The sequence below is a fragment of the Fundulus heteroclitus genome, chromosome 15 (assembly GCF_011125445.2).
Source record: "Fundulus heteroclitus isolate FHET01 chromosome 15, MU-UCD_Fhet_4.1, whole genome shotgun sequence".
NCBI classification, from domain to species: Eukaryota; Metazoa; Chordata; class Actinopteri; order Cyprinodontiformes; family Fundulidae; genus Fundulus; species Fundulus heteroclitus.
In genome coordinates, this window is record NC_046375.1 from 26743767 (window position 1) to 26761788 (window position 18022).

The following is an 18022-nucleotide window of genomic DNA, read 5'->3' on the forward strand; positions in this document are numbered from 1 at the left end:
CTTTTCACATCCACCTTGTCATCCATGAAATTCTTCAAGGGTCACTTACTTACATCTTTCTGTGGCATCAGGCTTTGTGTAACTCTCTTATGGTCTTTACATAAATGCAGATTAGCTTCATTTAGAGCAGGGATTCTGCAACCTTTATAAACTAAAGAGATACTTTTACTTTTATTTCAGCTGTATAAGACTTGTTTAGAGCCTCAAATGTTACAGGACTTCATGTAAAATGACAACAGAATTTACCAATGGTAGATATGCATCAAACATTAGAAGTTGTAATCTTTTAAATAACCACCATTTTATTTTGATTTTTGGATTTAAAAACATAGAAAGATATAAAACCTTTGCAAAAATTAGGATGGATACATTTTCTTCTATGAAATGTTGATATTTGTGGAAAATAATGTAACAAAAAATCAAATAGCTTTAACCTCTGATATTTTTTTTTTTTTTCAAAATAAAGGCCCTTATAAATCACAAGAGTAAAAGATTTAAGGCTCAAAACCTTTCAAAATATTACAACTCAAGAGATGAGCAATCTCTTTAAGAGCTGTCAGATAAAGCAATGACAGCAGGCTCCATAAGCCAAAAAGCAAACCGATTCTTCCCTGATTTGTAGAGCCAGGGGTTTTGCTGTAATCTACTGTTGGTACAGTAAACGCTGTTAAGCTCCTGAACACATGAGCGATCATGTGCATATGTATGTGTGTGTGTGTGTGTGTGTGTGTGCTATTGTCTTTTGTGACCAAAAGAGGACCTTCTCAAGGATAATTAATGACCTGGTTTGTTCTAGAAGCCTTATGGGGACCAGAGCATGCAACATAGTTTCAAAGTTCTTGTGAGGGGCAACAGTAACATCATAGCTAAGGTTGAGATGACTGAGGGGGGTACACAATGCCTACAATGTCTTCAAAATGGATAGTGATGCAGTCTTATATTGTTGCGTTTAAATGCCAGACCCCTTGGATTTCAGTAATTCCAAGAAAACATTTGGCTCATCATATCTGTAGTCAATGCCCTGGAGACAATTGGATGTTTATGCCTTTTATTTTGCTTGAAGTTGGACGAACCACATGGCTTTTGCTCAGTCCAACTCTCCAGGAACTTTGGGCGGGGAATAAACTGGGGCTTTGTGCTGAATGTATTAACTATAGTTCCATGAAGCAGGGCATTCCCTCTGTAAATAAAGAGACAGATATAAAAACACAAGTATTACTATAAATTTCCTGCTGTTATTTTGCACTGTGCTCTCTGGGACTGAAGAATAGATACAGATAAACAAGCCAATTTTACAGTTAGGTTTGCACCATAAACCTCTCGTCATGTGCAACTAATCAACGTTGCAATGCTCCTGTAGATTGCCAAGTCACATTAGTCACTTGGTTTTCCCATCATCTATTTTTACATAGTTCTTCCTTGGGGGCAGCTGCTTTTGTGTGTCTTCTTTTCTTTTTTACAACATACCTTTTGTGCTACGCTTCTGACTTCTTAGAAAAACTCTAGCATTAGTTTCCACAAAAGCTGTCACATGGATTCCCAAGTTTTAGTTTTCTGACATCAAATTCTGGGAAACAAGAAAATTGCTTTCAGTTATTAAGCTAAAAGGTTTTGAGAGGGGAAGTTGTGCTTGTTGCTTTTGATTTAGTATAGTTAATTTTTTTCATTGCAAAAGTTCCTAATAAATCCTGTTAAAGTTATTGTTGGATTGTTTTAGGAATAGCTTTTGTATTTCCCTTGCCTTTAAAAGGAACAAACTTTTGTAGTTTGGACTAGACTTTTCACTGAACTCTGCTGTTCTGTTTTGTTTAAGAGAAAAAATAGTATTGAAAATGTTCGCAGACATCTCAGCAAAAACAATTCTAAGTGAGCTACCAACATGAAATTAGCAACACATGCTGTATACATATACAAAAACTCAAAACAAACAAGTCAATAAGTCTAAACCACTGAATTTTCCAGGGAATGTACCTGGGCCTATAATCCAGAACAGCCCTGATCAGGCGCTCCTGACACGATTTCTCACAGAGCAGTCAAATAATAATCACAGTTGTCCCGGAGGCAAGGACCTAATGTAGAGAAGGTCAGTTAAAAAAACTGTGAATAAAGCCAAGCATCAGCACAGGACTCTGCTGGTTTCAGAGAGAAAAATCTGGAAAAAGGCTAAGTCACTTTAAAATCAATCAACAAATAAAAAACTGTGACATAGCTGAAGATTTTTTTTCAATGTTCTAGTTCTAAGTTTTTTTTTGCCAATGTGAGTGAGCATTTTCAGTAGTCATTCCCTGTTAAATTGTTCCGTATGACACACAAATAATGAACTTTTGTTTTGATTGCTTTGTATTTTTGAATTACTTGGCTTGTTAAACATCTGGTGTTTCCTGCTGTATGACAGACTCTTTGATATTAACTTGTCTGCGTTTGTGTCTCTGCTTTGGTCATAATAGTATGCTATACTGCACATGTAACAAGCTCCCAAAGAAGCTCTGATTTGAACTTGCTACTCATTGCCTCATGCTTCCACTGATTGTTTTACTGATAAAATTCTCTGTGTGATAGCAATTCCCATCCAAGAGAATAGTCCATGTATGCAAATTGCTTGAGTTGTAGATTTTTTTTTTTTTCACGTGTCCTGTCACATTTCAGGCTTTCCATATAGACAAGCTGGTTCCCTACATGTGCCAGGGCACTTTTTGCTCGACATAAAAGTATGTGGAAAAAGTATATCCAGGCCCTTTGATGGTGGTGCAGAAGTATGGCTACTAACATAGCTCACCACCGTCAGGGTGTGAATGTGTGTGTGAATGGGAGGATGACTGACTGTAGTGTAAAGCGCTTTGGAGTTGTCGGACTAGTTAAAGCGCTGTACGAGTACAAGCCATTTACCATTTAATTGCAAGATTGACTTTATTAAATCCAAACTTGATCCAGCATAAGAGTAGGCAGGCCACACTGATGTGTCCTGGGGGAGTGGCGGCCTAGTGGTTAGAGCAGTATGCTTGCACTCAAATAAGGTTGCAAGTACCCAGTTTGAACCCTGCAGACTGCCACTCTGGGTCACTGAGCACAACTATTACCCCCAGAATGCTCCCCAGGCACTGCACAGAGGCATCCCACTGCTCCTTAAAGGAATGGGTTAAATGCAGAGGACAGATTTCATTGGAATGTATGTTTAAAAAGAATATCGCTGATTGTTATTATTTGTAGTGTTGTGTGTGTGTGTGTATGTGTTAGGGTTAGTGTATGGCCCCGTCCCAATACCCACACTTCCATCCTCGTGCCCCTTAAATGTGCATTCCTGCTGGGGGTCTGAGTGCGTAGTATGTCCCGATTCTCCAGAGTGGTAATTCGCCCCGTCCCTTTGCACCCTTGATCCACACTTTGGTGAAGTCTGCATTGATGTGGGCTGCACTTAAGTGTATTACTTACAATTCATGTGACATTTTGAGCCACAAGATGAAAATATTTGATCTAAAAAAAACAAAAATCATACTGCCACCTTAAATGAACGACTGACTAATCACCAATTTTTGTTTCTTAAAACAAATATGGTAGTTATTTTTACTTATAAAACTGAAATTTCCAGTAGCAGCTGGTTTAATTTTATTCTATCTGCCTTGTTGAATTTGTTTGATGTATTTAAAATATGATGTATTTAATTAGTTTGATGTATTTAGATATTTAAAATGTATTTGAAGTATTTAAAATATCTGAGAGCACAAAGTAAAGTTTTGCATGTCTAATTAATGACTGTTTTACCTAAAAGTGCGTTTGTGAACAAGTAAGCAACCAGCCATGCTTGCTGTCTGCTATGTTATGTCTTTACCTCACAGCAGCTGCTCACGAAGTTGTAAAAATTACAATAAATAAATAATTATGAAAATATCTAATGTCTTTTATTATTATTATTTGCTTATTTTCTGTAAGAAAAAAAACCCAATGTCACATCAAAGTGCTATCATTATTTAAAGACACACAACATATTTTTTTATTTTATATTTTGTGTAAATAAATATATTACTTACCATTAATTTCACGTTTGTGACAATACCCACTCTGCCATATCCTCTCAGATTTTGGTTCCTGCAAGTTATTCCCCTCAAAATGCTGGCTTTTTGCTATTTTAGTCATTTTTAGCAGTAAAGACAGTAAAAACAGTGATGGTCCTGTCATTTTTGGAGTCGCAGTTATGACACAGAGAGATGCAAGTCAATGACATAACCCAAAGTGTCCCAATCCTCCTGGTTTGGAGGCTTTTAACCTGTGCACTCAAACTCTTAAGTGCACTTCTACCATAAGTGCATAGGGTTTAGTGTGAGTATTGGGACAGTAGATATGTGTTGAAATAAGTGCAGATTTGTTGAGTGGCTACACTTCAGCAGGTTTGTCCCCTGGTGGTGAACTCAGAAGGACCAAGAGGGCAGATTTCCATCACCCCTGGTGGCTATTCCCTGAGAGGTAAAGAAGGAGGCCAGCCCACCAGAGCCCACCGGCCGATGGCTGGCCATAGCCCCCCAGGCAGAAGCCCACCACTCCTGAATCTGCCAGTTCCCTCAACCCCCCCGCCGCTATTGTGTTTTCCAATTTTAGCATCCCTTCATTGGCTTCCTGTTGAATCAAGAAATTCAAAATTCTCCTTCTCGAGTATAAAGCCCATATTAATCAGTTCAATCGGGGATCAAATTGCATATTTTCAGCTGGTGCATATTGTTTTCACACTGAACTTTGTCAAACGAATCCAACCTTTTGACCAAACTGTTCAATTCCTGACCTGTGGTGACGCTGAAACACAGAAGAAAAGGGGTTGGTCAATAACACAGCACAATTTCCTTTACCTAAAAAATGAAAACAAAATGGAATATCCACAGATTTTAGCCATGTTATTGCAATGTGCCAGACAAGCACAATTCAACAATGAGCTCAGCATGAACGGAAGACTAGGCAGAGAATCACAGAGACTGTTAGATTTTACACAAGGTGGGAGAGATATAATAACCGTATAAGGCGGTAGCGTACGAGCAGGGTCGCATACAGCTTCACTGAACTGATGTCACGCTTCCACAGATGTCGAGCACAGTATTTACAATAAATGATTTACTTCTTTAGTTTCATTTCTCAATTACTATTGTATTTCCCAGGATTGCCCTGGACCGTAGTCCACTTCTTGTTTTGGTAGTCCCATATGTATTCGAACCGCTCCAGACTTCAGTTTAACCAAGCTGAGCAGACCCAAGTTTGCTTTAGTAGTCCACATAATAGCTCGATTATGAATCCACGAACCAAACTTTCTGAGGAAACAAACCAGAGTCCGATTAAAGTGCACTAAGCATTGCTGGTGCGAATATACCGTGACTCTTCCGTTTGCATCCGCATGTTTTAGTGACCTTTTCTTGCTGCGCATTCGAGTGAGTTTGAAGAATGACAAAAAACACTGATTGGCCATCAGGCAAATCTTTAAGTAACCAATTAGAGACCAGCATGAAGTAACATGGAAGCCTAAAGTGTTCCGACATACATACACACTCAAGGAATACAGAGCCCATGTAATTCAAACATTAAAATTAGGCTACGTTCACACTGCAGCCTGAAGTGACCCAATTCTGATTTTTGTTTTGCCCATATGCGACCTGGATCTGATCTTTTCATGACAGTCTGATCGACACAGATCGGATTTTTTCAAATGCGACCCAGGTCAAAAATTCAGTCGGTGGAAAGTGTATTTGGCCAAGTTTCACAGCATTGACGTTCAAGGCTTTCAGTAAAAGATCAATTATGTTCGCCCTTGTCACAACACCATAATAGGAAACTCTTTAAGATGACCAGTAAACACTCATGTATATATCTTCATCCACATTGTGTTACCAAAGTTAGAGTTTTAAATGTGAATAGTATGTAGCCCTTAGCTGTTTGCTGATAAAAGAGCTTCTTTACTTTGCTTTTATGGTTGGACATTCTGTGTAAGAAAACCCTCCTGTTGTGTGTAATTTTGCAAAAACAAAACAGTCAAATTCTGGAAAGTTCTGTTTGCACAGCACTTGTTTTATTATAAATGATGAGGTCTGGGAAAGTATGTATATATGGATTTTATTACGTGATTTATAGATGCTTAGAACTTTTAACCTTTTGGTTTGTACCTGGTAACCCTTGATCGTTAAAAATAAACAAAAACTGATCAAATTATTTGTCATGCTTTGTCCCTTCCTATATCCCTCTACATAGCCAATGTAAAAATAGTAATTTTTTTTTCTTCACCTTTTGTCCCGAATCCTTCCTTCTCTTCCTGTCTTTGTTCTTTCATTTTCATCTCATCTGTTTTTTTTCACTCTTCTTTCCTCTTCCCTATCCTACCAGTGGCTGGAAAGCCCTTTTTCGTTGTGTCCAGTTTCTCCCACCGCTGGTTATTCGGATGGGAGGGCTGTCAATTCTACGGCTGGGCGGGCTTCTTCTTTGGCTGTGGGAGCCTCATCACCATGACAGTAGTGAGCCTGGACCGGTACCTGAAGATCTGCCATCTCCAATATGGTGCGTCTAAAAAGTTCTACAAGCATTTGAACATCATGTACTCTCCCAGGTTGGGGAAATATAACTGAGAATTTGTCACAGTTGTGTTTACTATATATTTACTATAACAGTGTGGCTGATATTTCTTTGCGTTAAACAAAATTTCAAGAATCTAAAACCAGAGGAGGAGTATTCTTTGTTCTTGTGTTTTACTTTTCAGCAGATGACAAACTGTGGACGTTTCTTAGGCCATGTGCACACAACAATGTTTTTGGGTAATAATGGAAAGGTTTTCTTGCATTCTTACTGTTCGGTTTTTCACCACAACGGCACACGTTTCCTCTGAAAACCTCACAATTTAAAAACAGATTCCACAGTGTAACGTTTTGAAATCTTGCCTGTATGGGGAAGCACTGTAACATATACAGCGTGACTTGGTGTTACCACCTTTTGAAACAGGAAGTGTTTGTATGCATGTGCATGATATTGAGTTTATAATAACATACAGGCTACGAGTAGCGTGACAGGGAAATTACACGGTTTTTGTAACTTTTCTACTTGCATTGTTGGCACAGAGATTGTAATTAAAATGTCATGTAGATGTGTTAACAGCAACACAAAATCAATAATGTCTTCAATGGGTGTTTGTTGTGTGCACAGGGCCTTACTCATGGTATAACCTCTGGAACAGTGGTGTCTAGTGTCCATCCTGAGTGGACCAAGGAAATAGCTAAAACGTTCAGGACACTGGCTTTTGAAAATTTGAGTTGGACATTTCTGCACTGGACAGTAAACATTTAATCTCCTCCAAAATAGTTAACACAGTTTACTATCTTTTTGCTGGACTTTGTTTGACTTTAACCTCTTTTAGGCTGTTGTTGTAAATTCTCCTCCACCTGTTTCTGGTCTTAAAGCAGCCAAGGAGCCTGTTAATGCCTATATGGCACATACCAAGGATCATATTGGATATTGACAATTTGTTTAGTAAATATGGCCAAATATGCCTAATGTTGCTAGTTTGCATCATAGTTCTAAATGTATATTTACTGTATAGGCTGTATTAAAATGAAAAAAATGTCCACTTAAGTCATCATTTGCTTAACAGCAAACACAATTTTTTTTACACAAAAAATACATTGAAGCAGCGATTTATTTTTTGGACGGTCAGAAATTACAGTGACACTTGAGCTTCACAATGTATATCCTCTTTATACAGGATTTCAGGTTCTTTTATAAGGAAAGGCAGTATTGCCATTTTTTTTGTCTGGCCTTCACTGAATTGTTATTGTATTCATTGTCCATTTTCATTGAACAAAGATTCTTATTTACCTTACATTTATTATTAAGTCATGTCAGTTATGCATCAATCATGTATATCTGCCTTTAGTGTCAGTGGCGCAGGAAGCGATGATGCCATAAGAAAATAATATTTCAGAATCACCTTACTCTTGCCATCGTGTAAGTGAGTCTGCCGCAAATGTTTTTGGCAATGCTTAAAAATTCACCTCGTTGTGCGCTGCAGCTCTCGCATGCCCACTGCACATGTGCATCCCTTCCACAGAATAGCTGCAACTGTGACCCAGATATTGCTACAAGACCCAACACTATTACTTAATCTCAGATTGCGCTAAATTGGTGCTTCACTCATCCTGGCACGCTGGATGCTTAAAACTGAAAGTGCCATGACTTGTATCCAGATTAATTTGGCTAATTACGACTTGTGCATTAAAATGTCATTCCCAAATGTCTAGCTGATCACATATTAAATGTTATTAAAAGAATCATTGATGTCATGGTTAAAGTCGCATATGCCGTATACCAAAGACATGAGAATACATAAAATCTCTTTGAAATCTGAAGGTTTACCCAGTGTAACGTTTATGTGCAGCATATGTGGAATGACGGGGAATCACGTGAAAGCAGCGTTAGTCTGATCTTAATGACCACTTCGGTGGTAGCTGTCCATTAGCATCCAACAGGAGTTTAATTTATAAATGAAGCACATGCCCAAAACGAGGCCTGAAACTGGCATGTGTCGCTTCCCATGCAAAGGTTGTGATCCATAAAGAAAAACTTGACATTATAATCAACGGTCCCTCACACAAATTCTGACCCATATGTACGCTCATTTAGGATACAGGGGTAAGGTGGGGAATGCAGATGGAAATCACACTCCATCATGATTCCTCTCAGATAGACAGAAACTGTATTTCTGACTCAAGGTCCAGCTAAGAAATAAATAAATACGGAAAACCTCAAAATACCAGATACGGTAGCCAAATGACACAAATGCATACATAATGACATTCACTAAAAGACATTTTAGTTACATTTTTGCTGTCTCTGACAGAGCTCATACTGGTACAAATAATAAAAACACAGTTGCTGACACCAAGTTGGGATGACACACTTGAAGCCCCATTTTACCTGTTTTTGACCTACAGGTGCGTTCACCTGAACAGTCTCACAATTGAAGGAGGCACCCCTCTTTGACTAAGTTTAAAACACAGCTTACTGTGATTCACACAGTCAAAAGCTTAAAAAGAATCAATAAAAGAAAATAAGCATATATACAAAGAGCAGTGCCATGTTTGCCCCGAAGCCAAATGGTTTTCTTTAGAATTGATCAAATCACATATTCTTCTTTGCATAATTTTTTTAATACTTTTGATATAATGCTAGCATTATAGTAGTTTCCAAGCTGCCAGACATTCATTTTCACTCCATATCAAACTTTATCATAAGTGTTCAAAACCACAGTGTTGATAATATTTGCACTGGTGAGCCATAACTTTACATAAGGACCTTTGAAATAAATAACAAGAAGCTCAAATTTAGTCTACTTAAATTGTGAAACTCATAAAACATTTGATCCAAGTTTTCTCACCATCACATTTCTCTCTGGCTGGCATTTATGGTTGAATGAGGGTGTGAAGAGGACGGAGCATAAGGTAGAACACATGGAGTTGTCATTTCTAAAGGGAAATTGCTTGCTGGCATGCTTTCTAATAGTTTTATAATTCATAATTCGTTTTGCCATAGGCCATTTTTTAGCTTTTAACCACACGTACACTTTTAGTATGCATCACAATATTAATGTAACGCAATGTTCCCTAAATGAGACCTTGGATCAATATCATTAAGTAAATATCTAAGTCTTTATCCCTGTAAGGTTGTTTTCTTCCTTAACAGCTCTTAATCTGTTTTATGGAATAGTGACTGGATCAAAATGGAAAATACGTTACATACTGCTGCATACTACAATGTCAAATTTAATTTTCAACTGAGGTTAGGATGGAGGTTAGATGAAATTTGTTAATGTCTTTCATTATAAATGTTTTTTTTTTTGCTGTTTTGTTTTTTTAGGCTCATGGTTAAAACGCCACCACACCTTCCTATGCTTGGCCTTTGTATGGGCGTATGCTGCCTTCTGGGCCACCATGCCACTGGTTGGCTGGGGGAACTATGCTCCGGAGCCCTTCGGGACCTCCTGCACCCTGGACTGGTGGCTCGCCCAAGCCTCTGTGTCAGGCCAAAGCTTTGTAATGGCTATTCTCTTCTTCTGTCTCATCCTCCCTGCTGGCATCATTATCTTCTCATATGTCATGATCATTTTTAAAGTGAAGTCGTCCTCGAGGGAAATTTCCCATTACGACGCCCGCATCAGAAACAATCACAACCTAGAGATGAAACTCACAAAGGTGAATATATCAGGGTGAATTGAAACTATAAAGACAGAAGACAAAAACATATTGCCTTCCAGAACTGACTGTATAAAATTCTGACTTAATTTTGGTTTTTCTCATCTCCCAGGTGGCTATGCTGATCTGTGCAGGCTTTTTGATCGCCTGGATTCCTTATGCGGTGGTTTCAGTGGTGTCGGCGTTTGGCGAGCCAGACTCCGTGCCCATCCCCGTGTCTGTCATTCCCACATTGCTAGCCAAGTCCTCAGCGATGTACAATCCCATCATCTACCAACTTGTGGATCTGAAAAACTCATGCTCATCCTGCTGTATCAGGGTCATGAAGAAACGGACGCACTTTAGGAAGTCAAGGTAAAATGTGTGCCTCTGTCCAGTTGTAATTACATATCTGGGTGTTTGGTGCTGACGCGGGTTTTTGGTATACATTTCTTTCATACCGTTAAGCCTTCCTTAATTTATACTGCTTGTCTGTCTAGAAACACTTGAGAGTTTGTCTTAGTTGTGTATTATAGAGCTTTTAAAAGGTTGTATTATATTTTCTTTCTTACATTGAGACATAGTTATTTTTGGTTAAGAGGTATAATATTCCCACTATTGTAATGAAACAAAGGCATCCTATAAAAAAAAAACAGTGAGCTCTGCTTCTACTCCTTATAGTTCGACTCACAAGGTTTCCTTCTAAGAGAATGCTGAAAAACATTTCTTCAGGTTTTATCGTTCATCATTCTCTTCTCAATTTGAAACATGGCTGGAGGCTTTCAAAACTTCTGGGGAATTCTTGGCTTAAAAAAATCAACAGGATGATGCTAAAAATATTCAAGCCTCGATAATGTAGTGAGAAAGTAAGGCCATCAATGTGGCAGAGCAGCTGTAGTTAAGATACACAATTTCTCCAAAATTAAATGGGCAATATGTTCTGCACACCCAAATATAGCAACACTATTTATTTTGCCCCGGGGGTAACACAGGCTGATTTTGTTGCTGTTGTTGGATACCCCTTCATATGATATTTCCATTGTATTATTATTATTATTATTTATTACCCAAATTATTATTATTATTATTATTATAAAATCCTACCTATGGCTGTCTTGATGTAAAGAAATCCTCTCTTGGCACCTGCAAAATGTACTGTTTGCTGTATACTGTTCCTGCTGCTCACATGCTCTGCACATTAATGCCGGCAGATTTGAATTTAGTTTCTGTCAATCTTTTCAGGAAAACGATATTTAGATTTAGTCACATTTTCTCACCTTCCCATGTGACTAAATCTACTTCAAATTTAGTCAACTAAGATATGAAGTCACAAGGGGAAGGCTATTTTTACGGCATCATATCCTAAAGGGATCCACAATCAGTTGTAACAATGGACTTTATTAAAATATCTATTTTAGATGTAAACCAATACAGTAGGAATACTGTAAGCTGTGTATTTTTTATAGATTTAAATAAAACATTGTTACACGGACGTCGCCCTGTTTTTTACGCTGCAATGCATTCTGGGTAAATGATGTATACTAGGTCCCAGCGCTAGCTTCGTCCAGCCAAAACAGCAATGAGCAACGCCAAACCAAATCCATACATTGGTTGCGCTACTCGCTGCAACACCAGCGCACCCCCAACTTGGGAAATGTTAGCCTTCCTGTGTTTGACCCAAGAGGTTCCAGTCCAGTAAGACCTAATCGTGTCATCAACCCAGTATGCATTGGGCAGGTGAAAAAATTGCGACCTACATGGGTCAGAAATATAACAAACAATACACAATTTTTAAAGTGATTATGAGTTTTTAAGTATCACAGACAGCGATTTTTAAGTTAATAGGAAAATCATAACATATTTCGGCCAACATGGTCAACTAATCATGGATCCCTTTAAAGGAAATTAAATTCCTCATGCCTAAACTTTAAAAACACAAACATTCTAAATGCAATAAACAAATAATAAGTGAGATGTATTGTAAGGAATTTAAGAACAACTCTTCATTAAATAAAAATGTGAAAGGATTGCAGCTCTTTGACAAATTAGCATTTACCGTTGCCATATGTTGGTAAATATAAACACTGCAGTGCAAATAAGTTCTAAACATTAGAAATAATAGGGAAAACACAAAGCAGTTATTTCTTTTGAATTATGGGACTTTAAAGTCTTCTGTATGACAATGATTGTTTTTAATTTTAACCTCAGCTTCTTTTTAATTGTCTCTGTATAATAGAAACTAAATCATCTTCATCAGCATAGAGAGGTAAATGTCTGCAGCCAGTCCATTTTGTGTTTGCTTCCCTTATGGTCACTTTCATGAAACGACCATTATTACAACAATCTAGCTCTATCTCTCTTGAATGCTGCAGACCTTTTTTCACGGCATTAAGGCTTGGTTATGAGAGAATTTGAAGGACTGGGGTCTCATCAGGGGTTCTATGACTTACAAGATGGAAAATGCTGCCACCCACTGCAATCATCAACATGTTACTGTAGGTTTTTAACATTTAATCAGATAATTGGCTAACAACCTCAAGGCTTCAGTGTTGTGGTAAAACCATTAAAATGCTACATGGAACTCTCCCTAAGCACAAATGCATGGCGCTCAATGGAACTATAAAAAGCTGATTGCATTTGTGAGGAAAGAGCATTTTAAGCAGTTTCAAATTTAGACTCAACAAATAGGCGAGCTGTGGCTAACCTCCAGATAACATTAACTGTACAGCCTTGTGAGACACCTATGCATGGATGCCAGGATGACCTGCTTCTAAGTGTCGCCTCATGTCCGTTGTGTTTCTGCACATTGTTGGTGCTCCTCCTCACATTTTTGCAAAACATACCCATCCGTCAGCTCTTCTCCTCCGAGTGTTGAAACGGTCACTTCAGACTGTGGAGAGAATCTCCATCGGAAACTCATGACCTTCACCTCAAACAAGCCGTCATTCACTTCCTGTTGCTCAAGTGCATCAAGTCTCAGTGACTGATACAGATCCTCCCACTTTTCCACATAACTAAAATTAGATCTGATTAGATCTCATCTCCTTTCAATAAATGTTATTTTTCTTCATTGATGAAAATGGGATTTTAGTTATTCTTTGCTTGGTATTAGTCCAGATTTTCTATATAAAACATTTTTGCTTAGGAATCCTATACACAATGAAGTTGCACCCCCATCACGCTCCTTTTGTTGATGCTCAACAAGTTCTTCTTTTCCTGATGTATTTCCATGGCAACATTATAGCTCAAAATACAGGCCCTGCATAGTTACGCCATTATTTTGGGTCCTTTTCCGTGTTTTAGTGTAGATGAAAACATTGATGCAAATAATGTTGTGTTGATGGACTATTGTAGGAAACCATTCTGTGTGCAAAAAGGCTAGATTTTTCTATCATATGACAATACTGAAAACGGGTGTATTTAAGTGTTGCAGAAGATGCTGAGTGGTTTAGTTTTCTCATTATTTAGATCTTTGTATATATTGCTGGAAATAAATTAGGTCCTCACATGGGCTTGACTGACTGAAGAGTGGTCCAGTTATTAGTGCTGGTGCCTTCCAGTAAGAAGGGCCTGGATTTAAATCATAAGCGGGTTCAACCTGCGGTCTTTCTGCATGGAGTTTGCATGTTCTCCCTGTGCATACTTGGTTTCCCCGGCTTCCTCCCACAAGGATAAAATGGATAGACCCGTTTGTCAGTATCCACTACAAAATGCAAAGGTACCTGTGGAAATTTTGATTGTCCATCAACATAGACTGAATTCCAAATATACATGATGTGGCCAGGATGTCATATTTGCCCTGAATAAATACTGCAAATATCTTGAACTAAAGTGTGCTTTGAAAAAAGAAGATAAACAGACAGAAAATCAGTAGCTTGCGTTGCCCTGTTATTCTGCGGAAAAAAAGTGAAATTTAATTCACCTTCAAAATGACATGAAAGAGAAGTTATTTAACTTTTATTATCCCACAGAAAAAACTCTGGTCTCTATTATTGTTTGGTTTAAGAACTGTCTTTAATAGCCTTGCCAATACTAAATGGGCTGTTTTATATATGTCTATAACTGGTAAAAGCTTTTTAATTTCAGTAAGACATCAAACTAACATTTAGCTAAAATCCACATTCTAAATTGCCCCACTTTAAGATAATTCATAATAAACCATACTCCAAACAATATTTTTTTTTATTAAAAACCTAACAAAGGAACACTTTGAAAATCTGTATTTGTTCAATTTCAAAAGACCAATTAGAATATTTACATGTTTAATCATTTATGAAACAATTCTCAAAGTAAGATCTGAACTGATTTGAAGAAGTGATTTTTTTTTTTAATGAAAACTTACACTCATTTTTCACTTGTACATCTTTGACCTTCCTCACTACTTCAGTTGATGATGTGGAAAAAAAAGACCGTAGAAGGGGATCGGTGCTGGTGCCTTGGCGCTTATCCCGTCCTCACTAACAAATGCAACACCACACATCAGTAGACAATTGATGTGCTGTTGAACTGGCAGGCATGTTTGGCCCTGTCCTCTACCTCAGTTTTATTGACATGTTTTGTTTATAATTATGTTCTTGCAGGTTCTACACAATCTCGGGCTCATTAAAGGACACAGCACCAGCCAAAGAAGCTCACATCGAGATGTGAAAGAAACTTTTGAGCTTGGGTGACCTTTTATCTCTTGTACCATGGACATCTTGCCTTGTTCCCTGCCCTCTGTGCACTACACCCAACCAATCGCCCGCTGCCTGCTGAGACATCGTCATCTGCTCACCTCTGCTGCTGGTTCCTGCGTGTTTCAGCGTCCTCCCATCACTGGATACCCATCTTTCTGGTTGCTTCTTGTGATTATAACACATTATTCCCACAAGGCATCCCTATATTTGTAGTGTACACTGTTTTTCATCATATAGATCACATGTTGTGTGGACTATTTGATTTTCCATTTCCAGTATTAGAGAGTTCTCAAAAATTTAATGATTCAGGTTTGGGAACTAGAGAGTTTTCTGGTTCAAGTCACATCTTAAGCTATCATGTCTCTGTGTAGAATATGGTTAGAATCCCACAATTCAGTATGTTTGACATTGTTAGTTAAACTGGAAACTAAAACTTCAAAGTAAAAGCACGATTATGTTGATCTTTGTTGCTGTTTGTGCAAGCTGTTGGTGTTTGTAATTTTACACGTGTGTATTGTATATCATAAATCTATCTAAGTATCTGGATAAAGCACTGGATCACGTTATCTCACCTGGTTAATGGCAGTGAGAGCAAGTTAGAGAGTTCTTTCAACTCTGGTTAATGAAAACTCAAACCAGGAAAGGTGGAGCAAACATTATTTACCAGCATTGATCAAAAAAACATATGAGTTCAAGGTAGAGCTCTTTTTCAAGAAAACACACACAGAATGAGCGCACTTTATTTCCCAAACCATTCAGAATGCACTGATGACAGTTTCTTGTCACAATTTTATATCTGGTCAATTGTTGCAAAAATGGGTTGTATTAATTTAAAGAAAAAGACAATGCATTTATTTCTAGAGATAACTACATTTCAAGATATAGAGTTATAGTTAATTCAGGGACTACTAAAATATATTTATTTTTGATATGTTTTCTTTTTTGTTTTGTTTTTTTTGGTTACCAGTAAAAATAAACGTTTTTGCATGTCCTTTCCTCATAAACACTGTGTCCATTTCTGTCTTGTCAACAGTTTCATGGTAATATAAACTGAGCATGAAAAGTGCGGCTAATTGGTAAATGGCCTGCACTTTTATAACACTTTATAAAGCCTAAGGACCTCATCAGTCACTCCCCCATTCAGCCACTGATGGTGTTGAGCTATATTGTAGCCACAGATGCCCTGGGGCCTCTGACCACCAACAGCAGGCAAAACAAGTGAAGTGTCTTGCCCAAGGACACAACGACTGAGACAGACGGAGCTGGGATTAAAACCTGAAACCCATCAGTTACAGGAAAAACACATAGCTTCAGTGCCACTGCCACCCCCAGAGTGTTTTGGTATGGGTGTTGAAAGGGTAATGTAATAATCGCACTGCATTGTGGGATACTGTTATAAGAATTATTATTCTGAAGTCACTATGGCCTCACACCACTCGGACAGAGGAGGCCTGGAGACCTGATGTCTGTGTATAAGATTCACTGTTTTCTGATTGCAAGGCCAAATGCTGCAGCTGCTGAGGGATACTGATTGTTTACGATAGACTGTCTTTGTTTTGTCTCATGGGAAGGCCACGGTGCAGTATTAGGGGAAGCCCGAAAAGTGACACAGGCAGAGACAGGGCAGACAGAGACTGCAGCGGAACCGTGGGGTGCGATTACTTTCCATCTATGTGAATCTCTGCTCTGTTTCTCAATAAAAGTGCTGGAACGTTATACCACCGTCTCGTCATTTAGTAAAGATGGGAACTCAGTTACTATTGTTTAATATTCCACCCAAAACTCCCACAACAATTTGGCGTAAACGAACAAGATCTCCGACCGACGAGCGAGGGAGTCCGGGGACAGGAGCTGCTTTGGCCGGCCCGGAGAGGTTATCCGGCCTCTGGTACCCCGAATGGATTTTCAAGGGATGTGGAGGAGCTCCTGGTCTCGGAGCGTCTCTGGGCGTCGGCGCGAAGATCCGAACCTTTCTTTCATGAGACGGTAAGGGGATTATTTTCCAGCTCTTTTAAAAACAAACGCAATTGGTCAAAAAAAAAATGCTTGCAAGCTTTTAAATTTTAAACCCCATTTTAAAGTATACCTCAAGAAATTTTAAAATTAAAAACTGTAAACCTAAAAGGTAGTAAAAGTAAAAGCCGGTAGAAATAATGAATTATATTTAATCCTTAAGGCAAATAAAACAGGGTTCACAATACCGAACGGTGACTAAGGTTTAAACATTAAACTAAAATTCAAAATTTAATTAGAATACGTTTTCAGCTGAAATACGGACTTTCCCACAAGGGGGAAGGAGGGGCAGAGTGATTTTCACCTGGAGAACAGGTGACCGGCTGAGCAGTTTGCAGCTGGTCCATTAAAGTCCTCTTGTCTTGGGTTTGTGCAAGAGGCTGTCCACTTCTGTTGTGGATGAAAGCGGCAGGGATGCTTAAGTCCTTGACTGTTGCGAAGACGTTTGCAGCTTTGATAAGTGGGGACCCCGACCATTATACCAAAAAGGCGACCATCGGATGTGAGGCCTTTCATTTAGTTGGTCGATCGTGCTAAGGACGTAAAAAATAATAATAAAAACACAAAAAAAGGATAAAATAAATAAAATAAAATAAAAAAGTCAGGAAGCAGAAGAGTCAGTATTATGGGTCAAAGGCAGAGTTCTCAGGGGTCCAGCCTAGCCCCAGGGTGAGACGTTCGATTTCATGCTGAAAAACGTAGGGGCCCAGACGCATGACATGCATAAATGATTTGAAATGATTTGATTAAACATGCAGATTTCTCACATAGGGGTTATTATTATTACTATTATTTTATTTTATTGCAGTACTGCTACTAAATAATAAAAATAAAATTAAGAGAAAAAAAGAAAAGCGATTAAAAACAAGGAAACGGAAACGAAACTAAAAAGGCGTTGCACCGGGGAAGCGTTTACGTGGGGACCGATTAGGCACTTCCGTTGTGGATAAAATTGGTCTAAACTGCTAATAGCGACGTATAACTTTCAAAAATGGGTAAGCGTCCAAGTGTCTGCGAGACACAGAGTTGTATCCTTGCGGGACTGAAGCGTAAAACCGCGTGTGGACGAAACATCGGGGGGTCGTAACCAGCGCACGCTCTCCACCTTTTAAACTAAGCGGGAACTTAACGCGTTGAAAACATCTTTCGGCG

The 18022-nt window shown here is 38.5% G+C and overlaps 1 protein-coding gene across 1 annotated transcript in view; it reads left to right on the forward strand.

Annotated features, from left to right (window-relative positions):
* Positions 1 to 15861, forward strand: part of opn5 (opsin 5) — an 88462-nt gene extending 72601 nt beyond the window's left edge. The window contains exons 4-7 of the mRNA XM_036147091.1: positions 6352 to 6522; positions 9868 to 10202; positions 10315 to 10556; positions 14762 to 15861. Coding sequence (XP_036002984.1) covers positions 6352 to 6522; positions 9868 to 10202; positions 10315 to 10556; positions 14762 to 14828 — 815 coding nt within the window. The 3' untranslated portion in view covers positions 14829 to 15861. The remainder of the gene's footprint in view (positions 1 to 6351; positions 6523 to 9867; positions 10203 to 10314; positions 10557 to 14761) is intronic.
* Positions 15862 to 18022: the final 2161 nt, after the last annotated feature.